We start from the raw sequence: 17,612 nt of genomic DNA, 5'->3' as shown, positions 1-17,612 counted from the left end.
GCGTCAAGAGGCTTTCGGCCGTTTACTGCTTCTCAGACTGAAGGGGAGGTGGGCTGTAGAATTCCTGCTGGTTCGGTGAAGTCCCAGTTCCATTTATAGTCCGGGCAGATTATCTCCCTTCCTGTCCACTGTCCAATCGAGCGCATGTGACAAGTTTGTCTTATCGGTAAGGGGCATAAATACCCCAGCGCACAGGCAGACTCTGCCCCGCTCCACGCCGACAGCCTTTCATTACCTCCACACGGCCGCACTCTGCACCAACTACATCCCAAATGGCACCCAAGAAAGACGTCAAGAAGCCGGCTGCTGCTGCGGCGCCAGCTCCCGCTCCCGCTCCCGCTCCCGCTCCCGAGCCCGCTAAACCAAAGGCGCCGGCCATCGACCTGTCCTCGGTCAAGGTGGGTACGTTCTAGCACAAAATCGGCGGCTGGGAAGTGATGGAGAGGCTTGGCTTTGCATTTTTAGCCCAGTGACCAGGCTCCTGCCCGAGGAAGATCATGCGAGATATCCTCAGTGTGTGCATGCTTTGAGAATGAACGAGTACCAAACGAGACTTGACGTGAGGTTATTGACCGCGGCTGCCTTATATCTGCCCCGGGTAATAACTCTTGGAAGCGTTTTGTTTTGGAAGTTAGAATGCCGGTCTAATTTGTACAACGTTTGTTCTTGAAGGAGCACGTTGTAACGCTTCGCGGTGGAAAATGTCAGCATGGTGACTATTTCTCGTGGATCCTGGGAGCCCCAAAGCCTAAATTATCACCAGCCCCCGCACCCCGCCCTCCGCAGAGTGAGCCGGGACACAGAAACCTGCGGCAGAGATATTGCCAAATATGGGAGCGACACCCGGGCGTGCCAGCTAATGTTACAATTAAGACGTCGTCGCTTTAAAAGGGCAATCCCGGGAATGTGCCGGGCTCCCGGCCGTTCCCCTAAGTAGTAGCTCTCACTCAGAGACTGACTAGAGTTTGTCTCTGTACTGAACCGATCTCCGCACGGACAGTGATCCTCAGCAGACCTTCTCCCGAACTGCAGAAATACGATGGGTGACAATTTAAGTGTGGTCCAGGAATCCGTCTTGTGTCCTCAGCCAGATTCACCTTTAACTTTGCATTTCGCATGCTATTAAGATCATGAGCACTGATATTAACACAGCGTCCCCCAGCCGCAGTTTCCATTGAACGAAGGTACTCTCAGGTCCCTGACCTCACACCGAGGTTCAGGCAGGCAATTCTGTCCCGGCGCAAGGTTTCTTTGGAGAGCTGGCGCCTTGGTACCGTGGCCGCTGACCGTACTGTCTATCCCGGCAGGAGGCTCCTGCCTCACGGCATTCTGAGGAACACATTGCCCTAGTGTGAGGTGAAGTGGAAGGAAGCCGGAAGTCACCTCAAACTCCCACCAACCCCGCCCCTCGGCATCATTCAGCGCCAAAATAACGGGACCACTTTCCCAGATCCCAGTGGACGTCCGTTCACAATGAAGTTGTGTGTGAGGGGCTTCGGGGAGTATCTGAAAGAGGGCTTGCAGGCGGTATACGTACGGCAGTTCCAAGGCGTTCAGCGGGGATGTGTAAGATGAAGAGGGTATATGCAAGGGGGCTATGAGGAGGCATGTGTCCGGAGGCCCTAAGGGAGGTAATATAAGGGGCAATGAGGGGGGATAAGGGAGCTTCAGGGAGTACAGGCTGTGGGGATACATGTATGGAGCTCTGGTTAGCGTGTATTCAGGGGGTATGTGTAAAGGGACTCAGAGAGGGTATAGGTGTGGTCTTTGGTGCGCTCTGTGAGGCATCGCTAGGAGGTTTAATTATATAAATACATAAAGGTAATTGGAACATATCTCAGAGCGCCCTTCACATCCCACTCAATGCCTTCATACATATACCCCATGGTCCACCCTTACATAAACCCACCAGCCCCCCCCCCCATATATCTCATGGTCTGCCTTGCATATATCCTAGCTCCCCTGTTACATATACACCACAGTCCCCCTTACATATGCTCCAGGTCCCCCCTTACATATACCCACAGTCCTCTTTAAATATACCCCACTATCCCCTTACATATACTCCAATAGTTCCCCCTAACATATACCCCAATACTTCCCCCTTTCACATACCCCATGTCCCCCTTACATATGCCCCAGGTCCCCCTTACATATACCCCACATCTCTCCTTACATATACGTCACACCCTTCCCTACATATACCCCATGTCCCCCTTACATATACCCAAGGTCCCTATTTCACATACCCCATAGTCCCCCCTTACATATACCCCATTATCCCCTTACAAATACCCCACAGACCCACTTACATATACCTCACGTCCCCCTTACATATATCCCATTGTCCCTCTTACATATACCCCATATCCCCTCAGATTTACCCCACGGTCCCCTTACATACACCTAATGGTCCCCCTTTAAATATATCCCACAGTGCCCCTTCACGAATACCCCCAGTAACCCCTTCACATTTACTACTTCAGAGATATGCCTCCCAGATCCCCCTCACACACATTCCTGGAGTACCCATCCTTCCCTAAACCCAGCCAGAATGGGTGTGCATATGGGAGCACTGACGCTGTATTTCTCAGGGGACTATATATAAGAAATGGCTCTGGGTGGTAATGCAAGGGGGCACTGAGGGGTAAATGAAAGGGCTCTGAAAGGGTCTGTGGGGTCTTTGAGGAGTCTGTGTGAGGGAGATTCCAAGAGCAGTCTGATGGAGCTTGTCACAGGTGGGCTGGAAGGGGGTATACGGAGGATTCAAAGGGCTTTGTGTAAGGAAGAACCACTAACTCTCTCCAACTTCCCTTCATTCCCCTCCCCAAGTGGTCCCACCCCTACCTTGCACTTCCATATACTGGCCATTTTTCCTCTCTTCCCCCCCCCCCCCCACCACCCCAAGTCCTGACTCCATGGGTGCTGCACGACCCGTGGAGTCCTTCCAGCAGATTATTTTGTTGCCTACATATTCTAGCATCTGCAGTCTCTTGTCCTCTTGTAGACTGCAGCGTTGAGTCTTCAATGCAGCCAGGAGGATCACAGAGCGCCCTTGTCCCATCTCTACGTATGCAGCTAGAGGTGAACTGTGTCCCACAGGTAGGGCAGCAAAGGCCTGAGATAGCCCTGCCTTTGTCTCTACTCTTGCCAACAGATGTTCCACATACCACAGGATATCCCTTTACACTTTCCCTCAGAGATCCACACTGCTGATCTCTCCCTCTCTGGGCTCATTTGTTTATTCTTGATTTGCCCGAACATTATAAATGATTGTGAAATTAAAATATTTTAATTTTCCCCAGGTTGGTTACAGCATGCCAACATAACAATTTTCAATACTTTGCACTTCTGTGATTGCTTTCAGAATATTAAGCAATTACCGACAAATCCACCTGTTATCACTAACTGACACAACATTACCTTCTTCAATGGAAGCTTCATTTTTTTCAGTGACTATGCGATGTTCCTTGTGACTTGTTTGGGTTTTGCTGAATGTTCATTGATAGTAATGTCTGCCTGTGCATTCCTTCTTTGCAATAGGTCTCTTGAGAACTCTGTGAAGGAAACAGAACATTGCAAATGCAGCTGTGTCACATCAAGTTGCAGACACTGTAAAATCCTGCGAGAGGTAGTGGCCACTGATCAATGGATCAAAAGGGCAGAGTGAGGCTTTCCCACAGTCACATGAATGTTGGGTGAATGAATAATTAATCTGTGGTAATTTAAACAACAGGAAAAAATAATGTAAATTCTCCCTCTCCCTCACAACCTTTCCAAATGAAACATTACTGAACACTGGATCTCAAACAGTGCAACCACACTTTTGGTGAGCTTTTGTGCTTGCTGAATTGTTGGACACCAAGGTAATCAAAGCATTTTGCTTGCCAGACCTCAGAGAAACCTGTCATAATCAGTATCAACCCAGCCCACATCCTCCACCTCACCCCCCTCTGTATCCCCTGGCAAACTTGGCAACAATCATTCCCAGCTTCATTCCAACACCAAACCCTTGGCATATACCCAAGTGCCAAGGCCAAAACAGGTCATGAAACCAAACAGGTTGAAACTCCCTCCTGGTCCTCGTTCAGCATCAGAAAATTCCTAATTCCACTTTCAGACTGAAATTACAAGATAAGTCACTCTCCGCAACAAGTGAAGCCTAGCTCAAAACCCTACATGAGTTCAATACTGTACTTACACCGTACTCCAGTCACACACTAAAAGTGTAGCAGAAATCCAGATGTGGAGTCAGTCTTCCAGAGCAGGAAACCTCTTTGATGTTATTATAAATATTAATATTCATAAGAAAATTCATTCATCGACAGAAAGGTAAACAGGACAATTCAGCAAATAGCTTAGTATTAGTATTAAAAAAGATATTTGAATTTTTACCAGAAGATGTAACATAGAAACACCTGATTAACAGTCTGGGACACCCAATAGATTTATGAGTTATGGAGATACTACATAGATGAACAGATGGGGAAGTTGGGCAAAGGTTGTCTTGAACTGTGCTCAGACTGTGGTTAGAATAATGCATGTCATCCTCGATATGGAGACCCTAGAGAAGATTAACAGGGACCTTATCAGAACCTACAGGTTACAGCCGTGAAAGATATTGTTCCTCTAACCATAACAGAAAAGACTGAGGTGTCACTTGAAAAATATCTGTAAAATTAAGAAGTGTTTGTTTAGATAGATGTGGAGGAGATGTTCCCATTTGTAGGCACGTCCAAAATTAGGAATCACAAAAATGGTTATTAATTAATGCAGAAGGAATTCAGAGAACGAACTGCTGGAAGAACTCAGCAGGTCAAGCAGCACCTAATGAGGCAAAGGGACGGTCAATATTTAAAGTTGAGACCCAGCATCAGGACTGGTGTAGGGTCTTGACCCCAGATGTCAACTAGCCCTTTGCCCCCACTGATACTATTGACCCACTGAATTCTTCCAGCAATATATTTTTGATCCAGATTCCAGCATCTGTATTCCTTGTCATCTCCAAGGAATTTAGAGTCACTACTTTAGCATAAAGTTGATTAGAATCTGGAACAGTTGAAATGAGCAGCATAAATGTGTTTAAAGGAAAGCCAGGCAAATACTTTAGGGGAAAGGATGGCAAATATGTTGTTCAGTTTTGATGAAGAAGGGGGCTAAAAGATTAGTGTAGAACATTTGCATCACACATATCATATCGTACATGTGGGGAAATGCCCGTTCTCTCTGCCATAAATCATACGTAAATCTTTGGCATTTAATTGAATGCAGTGTTAAACTTGGGGTGTAGATGCTCACAGATTCCTTGACAAATTTCTGGTAATGGTATAAGTTTAACTTTTTTATATTCATTTCTGGGATTTGGGAGTAACTAGCAAGATCAGTATTTATGTCCTAACCCCAATAGCCCTTGAGAAGATGGTGGTGCATTGTTGCCTTGATATACTACAATCCTTCTAGTGTAGGTACTCCCACAGTTCTGCCGGGGAGGGAGTTCCTGGATTTAGACCCAGTGAAATGGAAGACTGATCAGGATGGTGTGTGGCTTGGAGGGGATGCTGCAGGGGGTGGTGTTCCTGTGCATCTGCTGTCTTTGCCCTTCTTAGTGAAAGAGATCGCAGATTTGGGAGGTGCTACCGGAGTAGCCTGGGTGAGAAACTGCACAGCATTTTGTAGGTGGTACACACTGCAGTCACTGTGCACCAGTGGTAGAGGGACTGAATGTTTGGGATATTTGATGAGGTGCCAATCAAGTGATGTTTTGTCCTGGATGGTGCTAAGCTTCATGATGCCACCCTCAGTCAAATGCTGCCTTGATGTTAAGGGCAGCCAGTCACCTCACCTGTGGCGGTCTGGAGCTGAGTGTTCCTGACAAAACTCAAACTGGGCATCTTTGAGGAGGTCATTAGTGAGGAAGTGCCACTTCACTCTTAACCACACTATAGGAAAGATGTGATCGTGCTGGAGAGGGTACAGCGGAATTTCACCAGGACGTTGCCTGGGATGGAGTGTTTCCGTTATGAGGAGAGACTGGAGAGGCTGGGTCTGTTCTCGGAGCGGAGGTTAAGAGGGGGCATGATTGAGGTATATAAAATTATGTGGGGTATAGATAGGGTAGACTGCAGGAAACTTGTCAGAAGTAGATAAAACTAGAGGACATAGATTTAGGGTAAGGGATTAGCAATTTAGAGGGGATCTGAGGAGGATCTTTTTCAGTCAGAACGGTGCGTACCTGGAATGCAATGCCACAGAAAGTGGTGTAAGTAGAGTCACTGACAGCATTTAAGAAGTGTCTAGGCATAGAAGGCTATGGGCCAAGTGCAGGAAGACGGGATTAATATGGATGGGCGCCCAATGGTTAGTGTGTTCAGAGAATAATGATTGGATGGCAATCAGCCAGATCAGATTTGTCTTGCCTTTTGTGAACAGAGGTGCAGCTAGTTCTGAAGTGCAGGGCTTCAGTACTGTAGCTGGGATGTTGTCCAGTTCTGTAGTCTTTATAGGACAACTTTGAGCATAAGAGTTGGGACCTCATGTTACAGTTGTACAAAACATTGGTTAGGGGGAGGAGGTTTCAAGAGGATCTGAGGGGTAAATTTTTTACACAAATAGTTGGTATCTGGGATGAGCTGCCAGGTAACAACATTTAAGAGGCATCTGGACAGCTACTTGAATGAGCAGGGCATAGAGGGATATGGAATTAATGCAGGCAAGTCGGATTAGTATAGGTGGGCATGATAGTCAGTCTAAACGCAATGAGCCGAAGGGCCTGTGTCTATGCTGTATAGCTCTATGACTGTATAACATTTTTATATAGTGTCTTTAATGAGTTAAAACATTCCAGTGTCCTCCACTGAGCTGCATCAATTAAAATTTGATATTGAGTGCATGATGAGCTTTTCGAAGAGGCAATAAAAAGCATAGTTAAAGAATTATATTTTAAGGAGCAGCTTACATATGTGAGAGGAGCGTTGGAAGGCTTTAGTATGGATATGGCAGATCGAGGCATTTTCACCCATTGGTGAAATAGGGAGAGCTGGGAATTGCACCGGAGAGCAAGAGCACCAAATGTTGATGGGTTGTTGGGCTGGAGGATGAGGCAGAGACAGGAGAAGACTGAGGCATCTGCAGGTCTGCCAGCACCTAATGCACCTCCTACACCATGATCTCTTCATCCAATAGTGAAACATTAGAACATAGAACAGTCCAGCACAGGAACAGCCCTTGGGTCCACGAAGTTGATGTCCCATCACTACTTGATACATCTCGCCAGTCAGATAAAGGCACACTTGTGTCACCATTTTCTGTTCTCCTGCCATCCTTCTATTAATGCCAATGTGTTACCTCCTGCAACATGAGCTTTTGTTTTTTGCAATTAGCTCTGATGTGGCACCTTAACAAATGCCATCTGGAAATAGAAGTACAGTACGATCACTGACATCCCCTTTATCCATATGTTGAATCCTTAACAATCTCCAATAAATTGGTTGAACATAATTTCCCTTTTCACAAAACCATGTTGACTTTGCTTGATTACCTTGATCTTTTAAGTGCTCTTCTATTTGTACATTTGTACGGGGCACAGAGCTCCATTCAAACCTTCCAATCTCTTACTATTTAAAAAAATGTATTTCCAAAAAAACTTATTTTATTCAAAAATTATACAGTTACACAATCCATATATCCATATTCAGGGTTCATTCACCTACAAAATGTCAACTAATGTTTCAACCCCAAACGTTTCACCAGTGAAACGTTATTACCCAACGTCAGGGTGCTAAGCGTCCGGTGGCGAGAGGAGCCTTGACTGTGGAAAGGGATTCGATACTGCAGACCCTTCTGCTTTTGTATCATGAGGTTCCACGGGTCCTGACCTCACCCAATCACTTAGCCTGTCCATATCCCACTGCAGCCTGTGCATACCTCCCCCCAGTGCACACTGCCACCCTGGCTGGTCTCCCGTGTTGCACCTGTCCCATTCCCCAGACATCAATAACTGCATAATAAAAATACCAAAGCTCCTTTTACAGCAGGGAGCACATGGCGCGCAGACCAACGGTGGGACGTTCCCAGGAAAGTGCTGACATGCTGCAGACTCCTTGCCTCGAATTCCGCGCTCCCAAAATAGGCCGGCCGGATATTTCAGGCGCGCTGCTCCTGCCCTAAGAAAGTTAAAGAACTCGGCCGGAGGGGGAGGGCCGAGCCGCGGCGACACCCGATCCGCTGCCCCGTCACCGACCGCGGGCAATAAGAGACCGGGCGCCGGGAAGCGGTAGCTCCATCCGTGGGAAGAGCTCAGCGCCGCTCGCTGTTCGCCGTTCGCCGCTCGCCGCTCCAACCATGGTGGGTCGCGCCGCTGCCCTCCGCACATTCACTGCCCCCCTCCCGCTGCATTTGCAATGTGTCCAACCTCTGTTTTCTTCTTCTCTTGCAGTCGTTCTCAGCAGACGAGCTTGCCGGTAAGTGAGGCCGGGGTCCCGGGCCGGGGGCTGCCCCCCAACCCCCGCCCGCTCTGCCCCCGGCTCGGGCTCCCTCTCCACCGCTCCAAACCTCTGCCTCTCTCTCTCTCTTTCAGATCGAGTTCAGTGCGGAGCAGCAGGAAGGTGAGCAGCGGACCCCCGCACCGCACCCCGCTCCGGCAGGCCGGCGCAGCGGGCGGTCATAGCCCTGGACCGGGCGTGGGGGTGGCAGTGGGGGAGTGAGGGGTGGGCGGGGTGTGTGGATGGGCACTGCCCGTCTGTCTGTGGGTGGGCGGTCTCTGCTCCTCTGTGGTGGCGGGGAGGGGGGCGGGGTGGTGGGCTCTGCCTGTCTGTGGAAGTGGAGAGTCTGTGGGTGGGTGGGTGTGGAGGGTCTATGGGTGGTTGAGTGGGCACTGCCCATCTGTGGCTGTGGAGGGTCTGTGAGTGGGTGGGTATTGCTGTCAGTGAGCGGGTGGTCTCTGCCTGTCTGTGGGTGGCGGGTTGGGGTCTGCCTGTCCATGGGTGTGGAAGGTCTGTGGGTGGGGAGGGGGAAATTGCCCGTCTGTAGGGTGGGGAGGGCACTGCCCATCTGTGAGAACGCTTGTTAGGGAGATTGTCTGTGTTGAGTGTGGAAGATCTGCACTGTGTGTATGTGGTGGTGGTGGTGGGGGTCGGTGGGTATCTGTGGGCAGGGGCTCTGAGATGTCGGTGTGTCGGGGCGGGTGTGTTTGTGGTTATTTATGCATTATTACAAAAGAAGGGTGATTGGGCACCGATGCCAAGGACCACAGGCAAAGTGAGTGTGTGTGTGTGTGTGTGTGCGCGCGCGCGCACAGCAGGGAGGGTCATTGTTCCAGCCACAGGCCTGTTTTTGCCGCTAAAGCCATTTGGTACTGTGGGAGGGTCCAAACTGTTCTGTCAGTAACTACTTGTCATAGAAGTCTGACAAGTACATTAAGTGGAGAATTGATCATTTTGAAGATAATAATTGCAACCATGTTCAGGTGACATAGCTGGCCTGGCTGGGACAGTGTTCTGGCCACCTGCACCTTCCCTGCACCCTGAGGAACTGTTCCTTTGGTTCCTCTCTCAGCCTTTTCCCCTAATCAGTATTTCCAGTGAAGCAACTATAACCTCTGCTCTTGGTGGAAACTTTAGCAATGGAAATGTTGAGATGCTCAGCAACATTGAAAGGGTGGGGGAGTGGGAGGGGGACACATTGGTTCCCTGGGTGTGGTGATGAGTAGCACAGAAACTGCCTTACATGACAGGAGCTGAACCCATGAACTATGCCCTTTCCTGAACACCTGTATTTATGTCACTGTTCCTGGCTCAACCAGTGCTCTGGTTTCCTCCCATATTCCAGAGATGTGTGGGTTGGTGAATAACAGAGAGCACAGGTGGCTGGTAGGAGAATTGGGGATGGGTCTTGGTCGGCACGTGTGAGAGAATGAATTACAAGAAAACAAGTGGGGAAATCAGATTGTTCTGAGAGCTGGTATAGGCTTGTACAAGAGTGTCAGGCAGCATCTGTGTCAACAAGCAGTTAAAGTCAATGACCTTTCATCCAGCAACTGCACTTTTTTGCTGTTCAGTAAGAAATAGAAGGCTGGATTACTGGGCAACATCGTAGTTTAACGAAGAAGGTACCTCAAGCGTTGCGGGTCAGTTTCAGCCAGTCAGTGCTCAACCCAAAAACACCTGTGTATTTTTGAGAGATCCACACTTGGCCTTCTGCTGATGGTGGAATTTCCCTCTAAGTGCTAGCCACTTCAACTCTGCCCCTCACCAGAAGGGCAGGTGGAGATAAACTTGCCCTTAAAATTGGATTCATGAATACGAGCATGTTAGTGATGTACGTCTGCATTGAATATGTACCAAACATTCCCTCTGATGCCCCCAGTTTCAGTGTGTATTTCTGCTTTCTGTGGCATTAAAATATAGAACATTATAGCCCTTTGGCCCACAATATTGTGCCAACCTTTTAACCTACTCTAAGATCAATCTAACCATTCCCTCCCATATACCCCTCCAATTTTTTATCATCCGTGTGCCTATCTAAGAGTCTCTCAAAGTATCTGCCTCTACCAGCACCCCTGGCAGTGCATTCCATGCACCCACCACCCTCTGTGTAAAAAAAAAAGTACCTCTGATATTCCCCCTGTACTTTCCTCCAATCACCTTAAAATTATGCCCCCTCGTGTTAGCCATTTCGCCCTGGGAAAAAGTCTTTGGCTGTCCACTCGATCTATGCCTCTCATCATCTTGTACACCTCTATCAGGTCATCTCTCATGCTCCTTCGCTCCAAAGAGAAAAGCCCTAGCTCGCTCAACCTATCCTCATAATACATGCTCTCCAATCCAGGTAGTATCCTGGTAAATCTCCTCTGCACCCTTTCTAAAGCTTACACATCCTTCCTATAATGAGGTGACCAGAACTGAACACGATATTCTAAGTGTGGTCTAACCAGAGGTCTATAGAGCTGCAACATTACCTCGTGGCTCTTGAACTCAATCCCCTGACTAATGAAGGCCAATACACCAGACGCCTTGTTAACAACCGCGGCTGATATAATGATTCTTAATCATCAGTCTAGATTTGGATTGTACAGGGTGGCGCTTGACCAGTGATTTTAGTGTAGTCAAGGCTCAATGTACTCTTTCCAATCTTACTCATCCTGTTTTATGTGTTGTCGTGTTTTCTACCCTTTAGACTTCAAGGAGGCTTTCCTCCTGTTTGACAGGACTGGTAATTCCAAGATCACCTACGGCCAGGTTGCAGATGTCATGAGGGCTCTTGGCCAGAATCCAACTAATGCTGAAGTGAAAAAGATTCTGAGTGACCCCAGTGCAGAGGGTAGGTCTCCTGGACAGGATGGATGGGATGAATGGTCTCCCATGTTGTGTAATGTTGATTCTGCAAAATCATATATCCTCATGGCCATGATCTGATTATTTGTAATCATTTATTTTGATGTTTCCTCCTTTAGAGATGGCCAACAAAAGCATTGATTTTGACCAGTTTCTTCCCATGCTTCAGACCATGGCTAACAACAAGGACCAGGGATCCTATGAGGACTTTGTTGAGGGTCTGCGCGTCTTCGACAAGGAAGGCAATGGCACAGTGATGGGCGCTGAACTTCGCCACGTTCTGGCCACACTGGGTAAGGCAGGCACCCATCTACAATGTTGAAGCATTAACTGTTATTAAACTATAAAAGCAAAAGTCATTCAAGCAAAGTGGAATTTGAAAGCATAGGAGGATAATTTTTTAAAATTCTATATAGAGATTCTTCCACCGCTGTTTACTGTCACTGTTTGAACACAGTTGTGTTGCCAATGAATTTTGCATTGAGGCACTTTGGCTGAATCTGGAACGTAACTGGCTTTCTATATGTGCGGACGTGCACTTACGTGGCCGTATGAGACTACACAGTCTCACAGCAGATGGATTATTTGTAGTCACTATTGGGTTAATTTGCCCAGTTAATCTACAACAAAATCCCACAAATGAGCAGGTGCCTACTGCCTGGTAAGTGTTGCTCAAGGGAAGAATCTTGGCAAAGTAAGGAAAAATACTCCCTGTTCCTGGCACAAGTGTATGTAATTTTTAATACACATTGGAACAGGCAGACAGGATCATTGAATGTAAAGCAATACTCCCACAGAGATTAATGAGCCTGGAAATTAATCTCAAGGAACCCGTAACCTACATGGCAGAGTTTTGAAAGAGCTGGCTGTGGAGGTGTTAAGGTCATCATCTTCCAAGACTCTACAGTTTCAGGAATTATTTCTGTGAGTTGGAGGGTAGCAAATATGACCTCACATTTTAAGAAAGGAGCAAGAGAAAAAACTGCAGATGATCAACCCGGTAACCTGATGTTGGGCATTGGGAAACAGTGGAATTTATAATATGGGATGTGACGACGACATTCAAAAAAAATTATGAGTGAGCAGAGTCAACATAAATCAAGGAAAAATAATTCATGTTTGACAAATCTGAAGTTCTTTGAGGGTGTATCTATTAGATTGGGTGAGGAGGAATTAATGGATGCGGTGTACTTGCATTTTCAGACGGCCTTTGATAAGGTCCCAAGGGGAGGGGGAGGTCATTGAGCAAGATTGGACACGCACAACTGGAGTAATGCAACAACGTGGATGGACAGCCAAAAAACAGACTGCCAGAGGAACTCAGCAGATTAGGCAGTACCTGTGGAGGCAAAGGGATGGTTGACATTTCGGGTTGAGACCATGCATCAGGACAGATAGTGTAGAGGGGAGATAGCCAGTATTAAGAGGTGAGAGCGAGGGGTGAGGAAGGCTCTGGCAGGCATTAGGTGGAACCAGGTGAGGAGGGAGAGGAAGGGATGGAGTCGGGAGACAGTAGCTGTTGGCCGATAGGTAGAGACAGATAAAGAGAGAAAAAAGGGAGCAGATGGAGCTGGGGGGGGGGGGGGGTGGTGGTTGGTGGAGGGGAGTTAGAGACAGAGACTGGAAGGTCATGTGGAAACAAGACACTGTAGATGCTGGAATCTGCTGGGTAAGGAAGGTGATTGAATAAGAAATATATAAATATGAGCGGTGACCTCATTAAAACTTGCAAAATCCTTAGCGGGCTTAAATATCGTTACTCTTGCAGCTCATTCCAGGTACCAACTAATCTTTGTGTGAAGTTCATAAAATTATGAGAGGCATGGATAGGGTAGACAATCAGAATCTTTTTCCCAGGGTAGAAATGTCAAGTAGTAGAGGAGATGCATTTAAGGTGAGAGGGGAAAATATGTACGAGGCAAGGTTTTCACACAGAGAGTGGTGGGTGCCCGGAATGGGCTGCAGGGGTGATGGTGGAGGCAGATATGACAGTAATGTTTAAGAGGCTGTTAGGTAGACATATGAATATGCAGGGAATGCAAGGATATTGGTCACGTACAGGCAGAAGGGAGTTAGTTTAATTTGGCATCATATTCGGTGCAGATGTTGTGGGCCGAAGGGCTTCTCCCTGTTCTGTAATGTTCTAACTGTAACATGACATCCCAATTCTTGTACTTAATGCCTTGGCCAATGAAGACGAGCATGATGTGCACCTTCTTCACCACCCTTTCTACCTGCTTTGCCACTTTCAGGGAACTATGTACTTGTACCCCTAAATCTCTGTTCAACAACACTCCCCAGGGCCCTGTCATTCTCTGTATAAATCCTACCCTGGTTTAACTTCCCAAAGTACATCACTTCATACTTGTCCAAGTTAAATTCCATCTGCCATTCCTTGGACCACTTTCCCCGTTGCACCTTAGAGAACCTTCTTCACTGTCCACTGAACTACCAATTTTGGTGTCGTCCACAAACTTACTAACCATGCCACCTACATTCTCATCCAAATCATTCATATTGTTCACTTGAATGGGGGAGCAATATTTAGACAGTGTGGAAGCAGTGTTGTAACAATATGAGGACTTGGGCCAGGCATAGTGGGGCAGAATAGGATGGTGATGAAGCAGTATGTGGGTGTGTTGGACAGTACGTAGTAGTGCTGGCGACCTATGGCTGTGAGAAAACAGCATACGGTGTGCAGAGGAATGTAGGTAGTATGGAACGAGAGTGTTGTGCAATTATGTGAAGCATTGTTCTACGTAGCACACCTGGAATTAACCTGATTTACAGATACTGATGGACTGTTGTGTGGCTGTACTCGGGAGTCTCAGAGCTCCTGTTCTTTGGGCACACAAAATTCTCACCAAAGTTTCAAGAGGTTTTTGCTGGGAATGATCTGTTTGCTCTTGGCAGATATTTATTTATACTGTTTCCTGATATGTCGGATGTTTCCCCATCCCTGGAATACACCTTTGTTTTCTGGCTTAGCATCCCAGGCTCCACATCCAGTGTGCATATATTAAGATATTTTTAAGATATTTATTTATTAGTCATGTGTACATCGAAAGAAATACATCTTTTTGAGAATCTTACTGAGAATATGCTGGGGGGCAGCCTGCAAGTGTCACCACGCTTCTGACGCCAACATAGCATGCCCACAGCTCCTAACCTGTACGTCTTTGGAATATGGGAGGAAACCGGAGCACCTGGAGGAAACCCATGCAGTCACGGGGAGAACATACAAATTCCTTACAGATAGCGGCCGGAATTGAACCCGGGTCACTGGCACTGTAATAGCGTTACGCTAACCACTAGACTACCGTGCCACGTTTGGGGTAGTTAATGGAGACACAAGAGACTGCAGATGCTGGAATCTGGAGCAACAAACAATATGCTGGAAGAACTCAGCAGGTTGAACAGCATCTGTAGGGGGGAAAGGAAACCCTGCTTTTGACCCAAAACATCGATAATTCCTTTTCCTCCCACAGATGCTGCTCGATCTGCTGAGTTCTTCCAGCAGATTGTTTGTTGTTAGGGTGGTTAATATTTCTGTTAAGTGCTACTGTAATAAGTTACTGTGCACTGGTGGTTCGGGCATGAGGGGATATTGTCCAATGTAACAGAGTGGATGATGTACCAAATTTTGTGTGTGCACCAGGTGAGAAGCTGACAGAAGAGCAGGTGGAAGAGCTGCTGAAAGGACAGGAAGATGCCAACGGCTGCATCAACTATGAGGGTATGTGCTTGCATGAGCTCAGTTATTTCCCAGTTTGGTACTTCGTTTTGCTTTTTCATGTATACTATTTTCACATCTTACTAATTCATTGTTATCTTCTTTCTCAGCTTTTGTCAAACACATCATGTCTGTCTAAGAGGGATCCCCATGGTATGCTCACTCCTTCATTTGTCTTTATGCATCATAGTCTGTTTCATTTTGTACAGTTCCTAACTTGTGACTTCCCCTTATTGCTTGCTCGCCAGTGGCCTATTGACTGCACAGAAATGATGCTGAGCCATCTACTGCATTGCAATGGTTTACTATCGAGACATTTTAGAAAGAGGAAGTGCAGAGTGGGAGAAATGTAACTCAGGGTGGAGTACCAAGTGTGTTCAGGGTGATCTTGGGAGTGGGTCATTTTTCTAGCCAAAACCAGGCATAAATTACAGCTTCTTGATGTAGAACACAGCAGTTTTGGTAAATAAATTGGTTTATTATTGTCACATGTACTGAGGTACAGTGAAAAACTTTGTTTTGCATCCCATCCATACAGATCATTTCACCACATCAGTGCATTGAGGTAGTACAAGGTAAAACAGTAACAGAATGCAGAATAAAGTGTTACAGTTACAGAGAAAGTACAATGCAAGCAAACAATAAAGTGCAAGGGCCATGACAAGGTAGACTGTGAAGTCAAGAGTCCATCTTATCATACAAGGGGACCGTTCAATAGTCTTCCAACAGCGGGGTGGAAGCTGTCCTTGAGCCTGGTGGTATGTGCTTTCAGGCTTTTGTATCTCCTGCCCGATGGGAGGGAGGACGAGAAAGAATGTCTGGGATCTTTGATTATGTCGGCTGCTTAAGTGTAGACAGAGTCATGGGGGGGAGGCTGGTTTTCATGATGTGCTGAGCTTTAGGACCCATATGAGTAGGTAATGTCTGAATGTTTGCAGCAGCAACTTAAAATTGGGGCGGCACGGTAGCGTAGCGGTTAGCGCGATGCTATTACAGGGCCAGTGATCGGGTTTCGATTCCCGTCGCTGTCTGTAAGGAGTTTGTACGTTCTCCTGTGTCTGCTTGGGTTTCCTCCGGGTGCTCCAGTTTCTCCCACATTCTAAAGACGTATGGGTAAGTTAATTTGGGTTTAAAATGGGTGGCACAGACTCATTGGGCCGGAAGATCCTGTTACCACGCTGTAAATAAAATTTAAAAATTAAAAAATTTCCTTTCCCGTCACCGAATGAACTGGGCAAAAAGTGTCAATCCTAATTTTAGCTGGGTGTCATATCGAAGTTACTTAAAGTAAAAGCATGTGTGTAAGGCTAAAGGGGCTGCGCCGTATTCTTGCTCATTACAGGTTAAGGGTATCACAGACAAGGCCAGTATTTATAGTCTGTCTTCAAGAATGTGAGCAGGTGCAATCCATGTGTGGAACTTGCTCCCCATGTCCTTCGTGGCAGTAAAGGACTCTGGTTTGGGAGGGTGTTCCCGAATTTTGAGCCAATAATTGTGATGGAATGGCAATCTATATTAAAATCACAGATTGATAGATTTCTAGGCATTAAGGGAATCGAGGGATATGAGGAGAGGGCAGGAAAATGAAACTGAGGCAGATCAGCCATGATCTTGATGGATGACAGGGGCGGGATGGCCTACTCTTGCTCCTTTTTCTTTTCTCCTCTTGCTGTTTTGGAGCAGAAATTGGAACTGGTGGTGTTTCCAAAGGCTTGTGGTCCTTATTAGATGTTGGGGTTTATGTGTTTGGGATAGGTCATTGTCCAGCTGTCACAGTGCATCCTGTGGATGCTGCACAGTGCATTCACGGAGATCCAGTTATCAGGGAGGAGGGGCAGAATGGTAGGGAGGTGGTGTTAGAGGGGCTGAAGGATTAAGGTGGGAGAAGATATGAATGTTTAAAAACTCCTGAAATCAATGCTTTTAGAAATAAGTGGCATGTTCGTCAAGTTTTTTTTAAGTACATTCTGTACTGCTTGGATTTTACACTTTGCTCACATTCTTTGTACTGGTATTGCTTTTCCAGAATTGGTGCATATGGTTCTAAGTCGCTGAACACCTGACACAGCCAAGGTATCCCATCCTGGAACTGTCCCATCAGTGCAATAGTTCTCCTTCAAGGCTGCACAAGAACCACTTTGTTTTTTCTACGTATCCAATGGACTATATTTCAACCAACAAAAGGGGAAAAAGAAAACAAGAACTTGATATTTTTGGTACCAAACCCAATGGATAAAGCTACTTAGCTTGTCCACGATGTTTGACACGGTTGGAAAGTGCACGCGGAAGTCAGCATCCAATAAAGGCTCCGTGGTCAGTCTCTGATTGTATCGTCCATGTTATATCTTCCACATTGGGCAGTCTTCAAGTTCAAGTTTATTGTCATAGGCATACATATAGTGTATAAAGGCCATGAAAATTAGCTTTTTGCAGCAGCAGCACAGTACGTTACAAGATGAGGAAAAACAAAAGTTGACATAAACTTGAATTAACATAAATTACATCTGTGCAAAATAAACAACAAAATCAACATAATGACACTAGTACAA

At 46.7% G+C, this 17,612-nt stretch overlaps 1 protein-coding gene across 2 annotated transcripts; it reads left to right on the top strand.

Annotated features, from left to right (window-relative positions):
• Nucleotides 1-272: 272 nt before the first annotated feature.
• LOC127586139 (myosin light chain 1, skeletal muscle isoform) lies at nt 273-17,383 on the top strand. Of its 2 annotated transcripts, none has more exons than XM_052044008.1 (7): nt 273-398; nt 8,576-8,603; nt 11,173-11,316; nt 11,450-11,623; nt 14,989-15,066; nt 15,174-15,216; nt 17,090-17,383. In XM_052044008.1, the coding sequence occupies exons 1-6, from the start codon at nt 273-275 to the stop codon at nt 15,200-15,202; spliced, it is 579 nt and encodes a 192-aa protein (XP_051899968.1). In that variant the 3' UTR covers nt 15,203-15,216; nt 17,090-17,383. The 2 variants fall into 2 exon arrangements, with proteins under 2 accessions (XP_051899968.1, XP_051900023.1); XM_052044063.1 differs by lacking the exons at nt 273-398; nt 8,576-8,603 and adding exons at nt 8,016-8,343; nt 8,435-8,459.
• The last annotated feature ends 229 nt before the right edge of the window (nt 17,384-17,612 follow it).

Source organism: Pristis pectinata, chromosome 1 (assembly GCF_009764475.1).
Source record: "Pristis pectinata isolate sPriPec2 chromosome 1, sPriPec2.1.pri, whole genome shotgun sequence".
Classification (NCBI taxonomy): Eukaryota; Metazoa; Chordata; class Chondrichthyes; order Rhinopristiformes; family Pristidae; genus Pristis; species Pristis pectinata.
The sequence above is the reverse complement of the archived record's forward strand: the minus strand, read 5'-3'. Positions and strand labels throughout refer to the sequence as shown.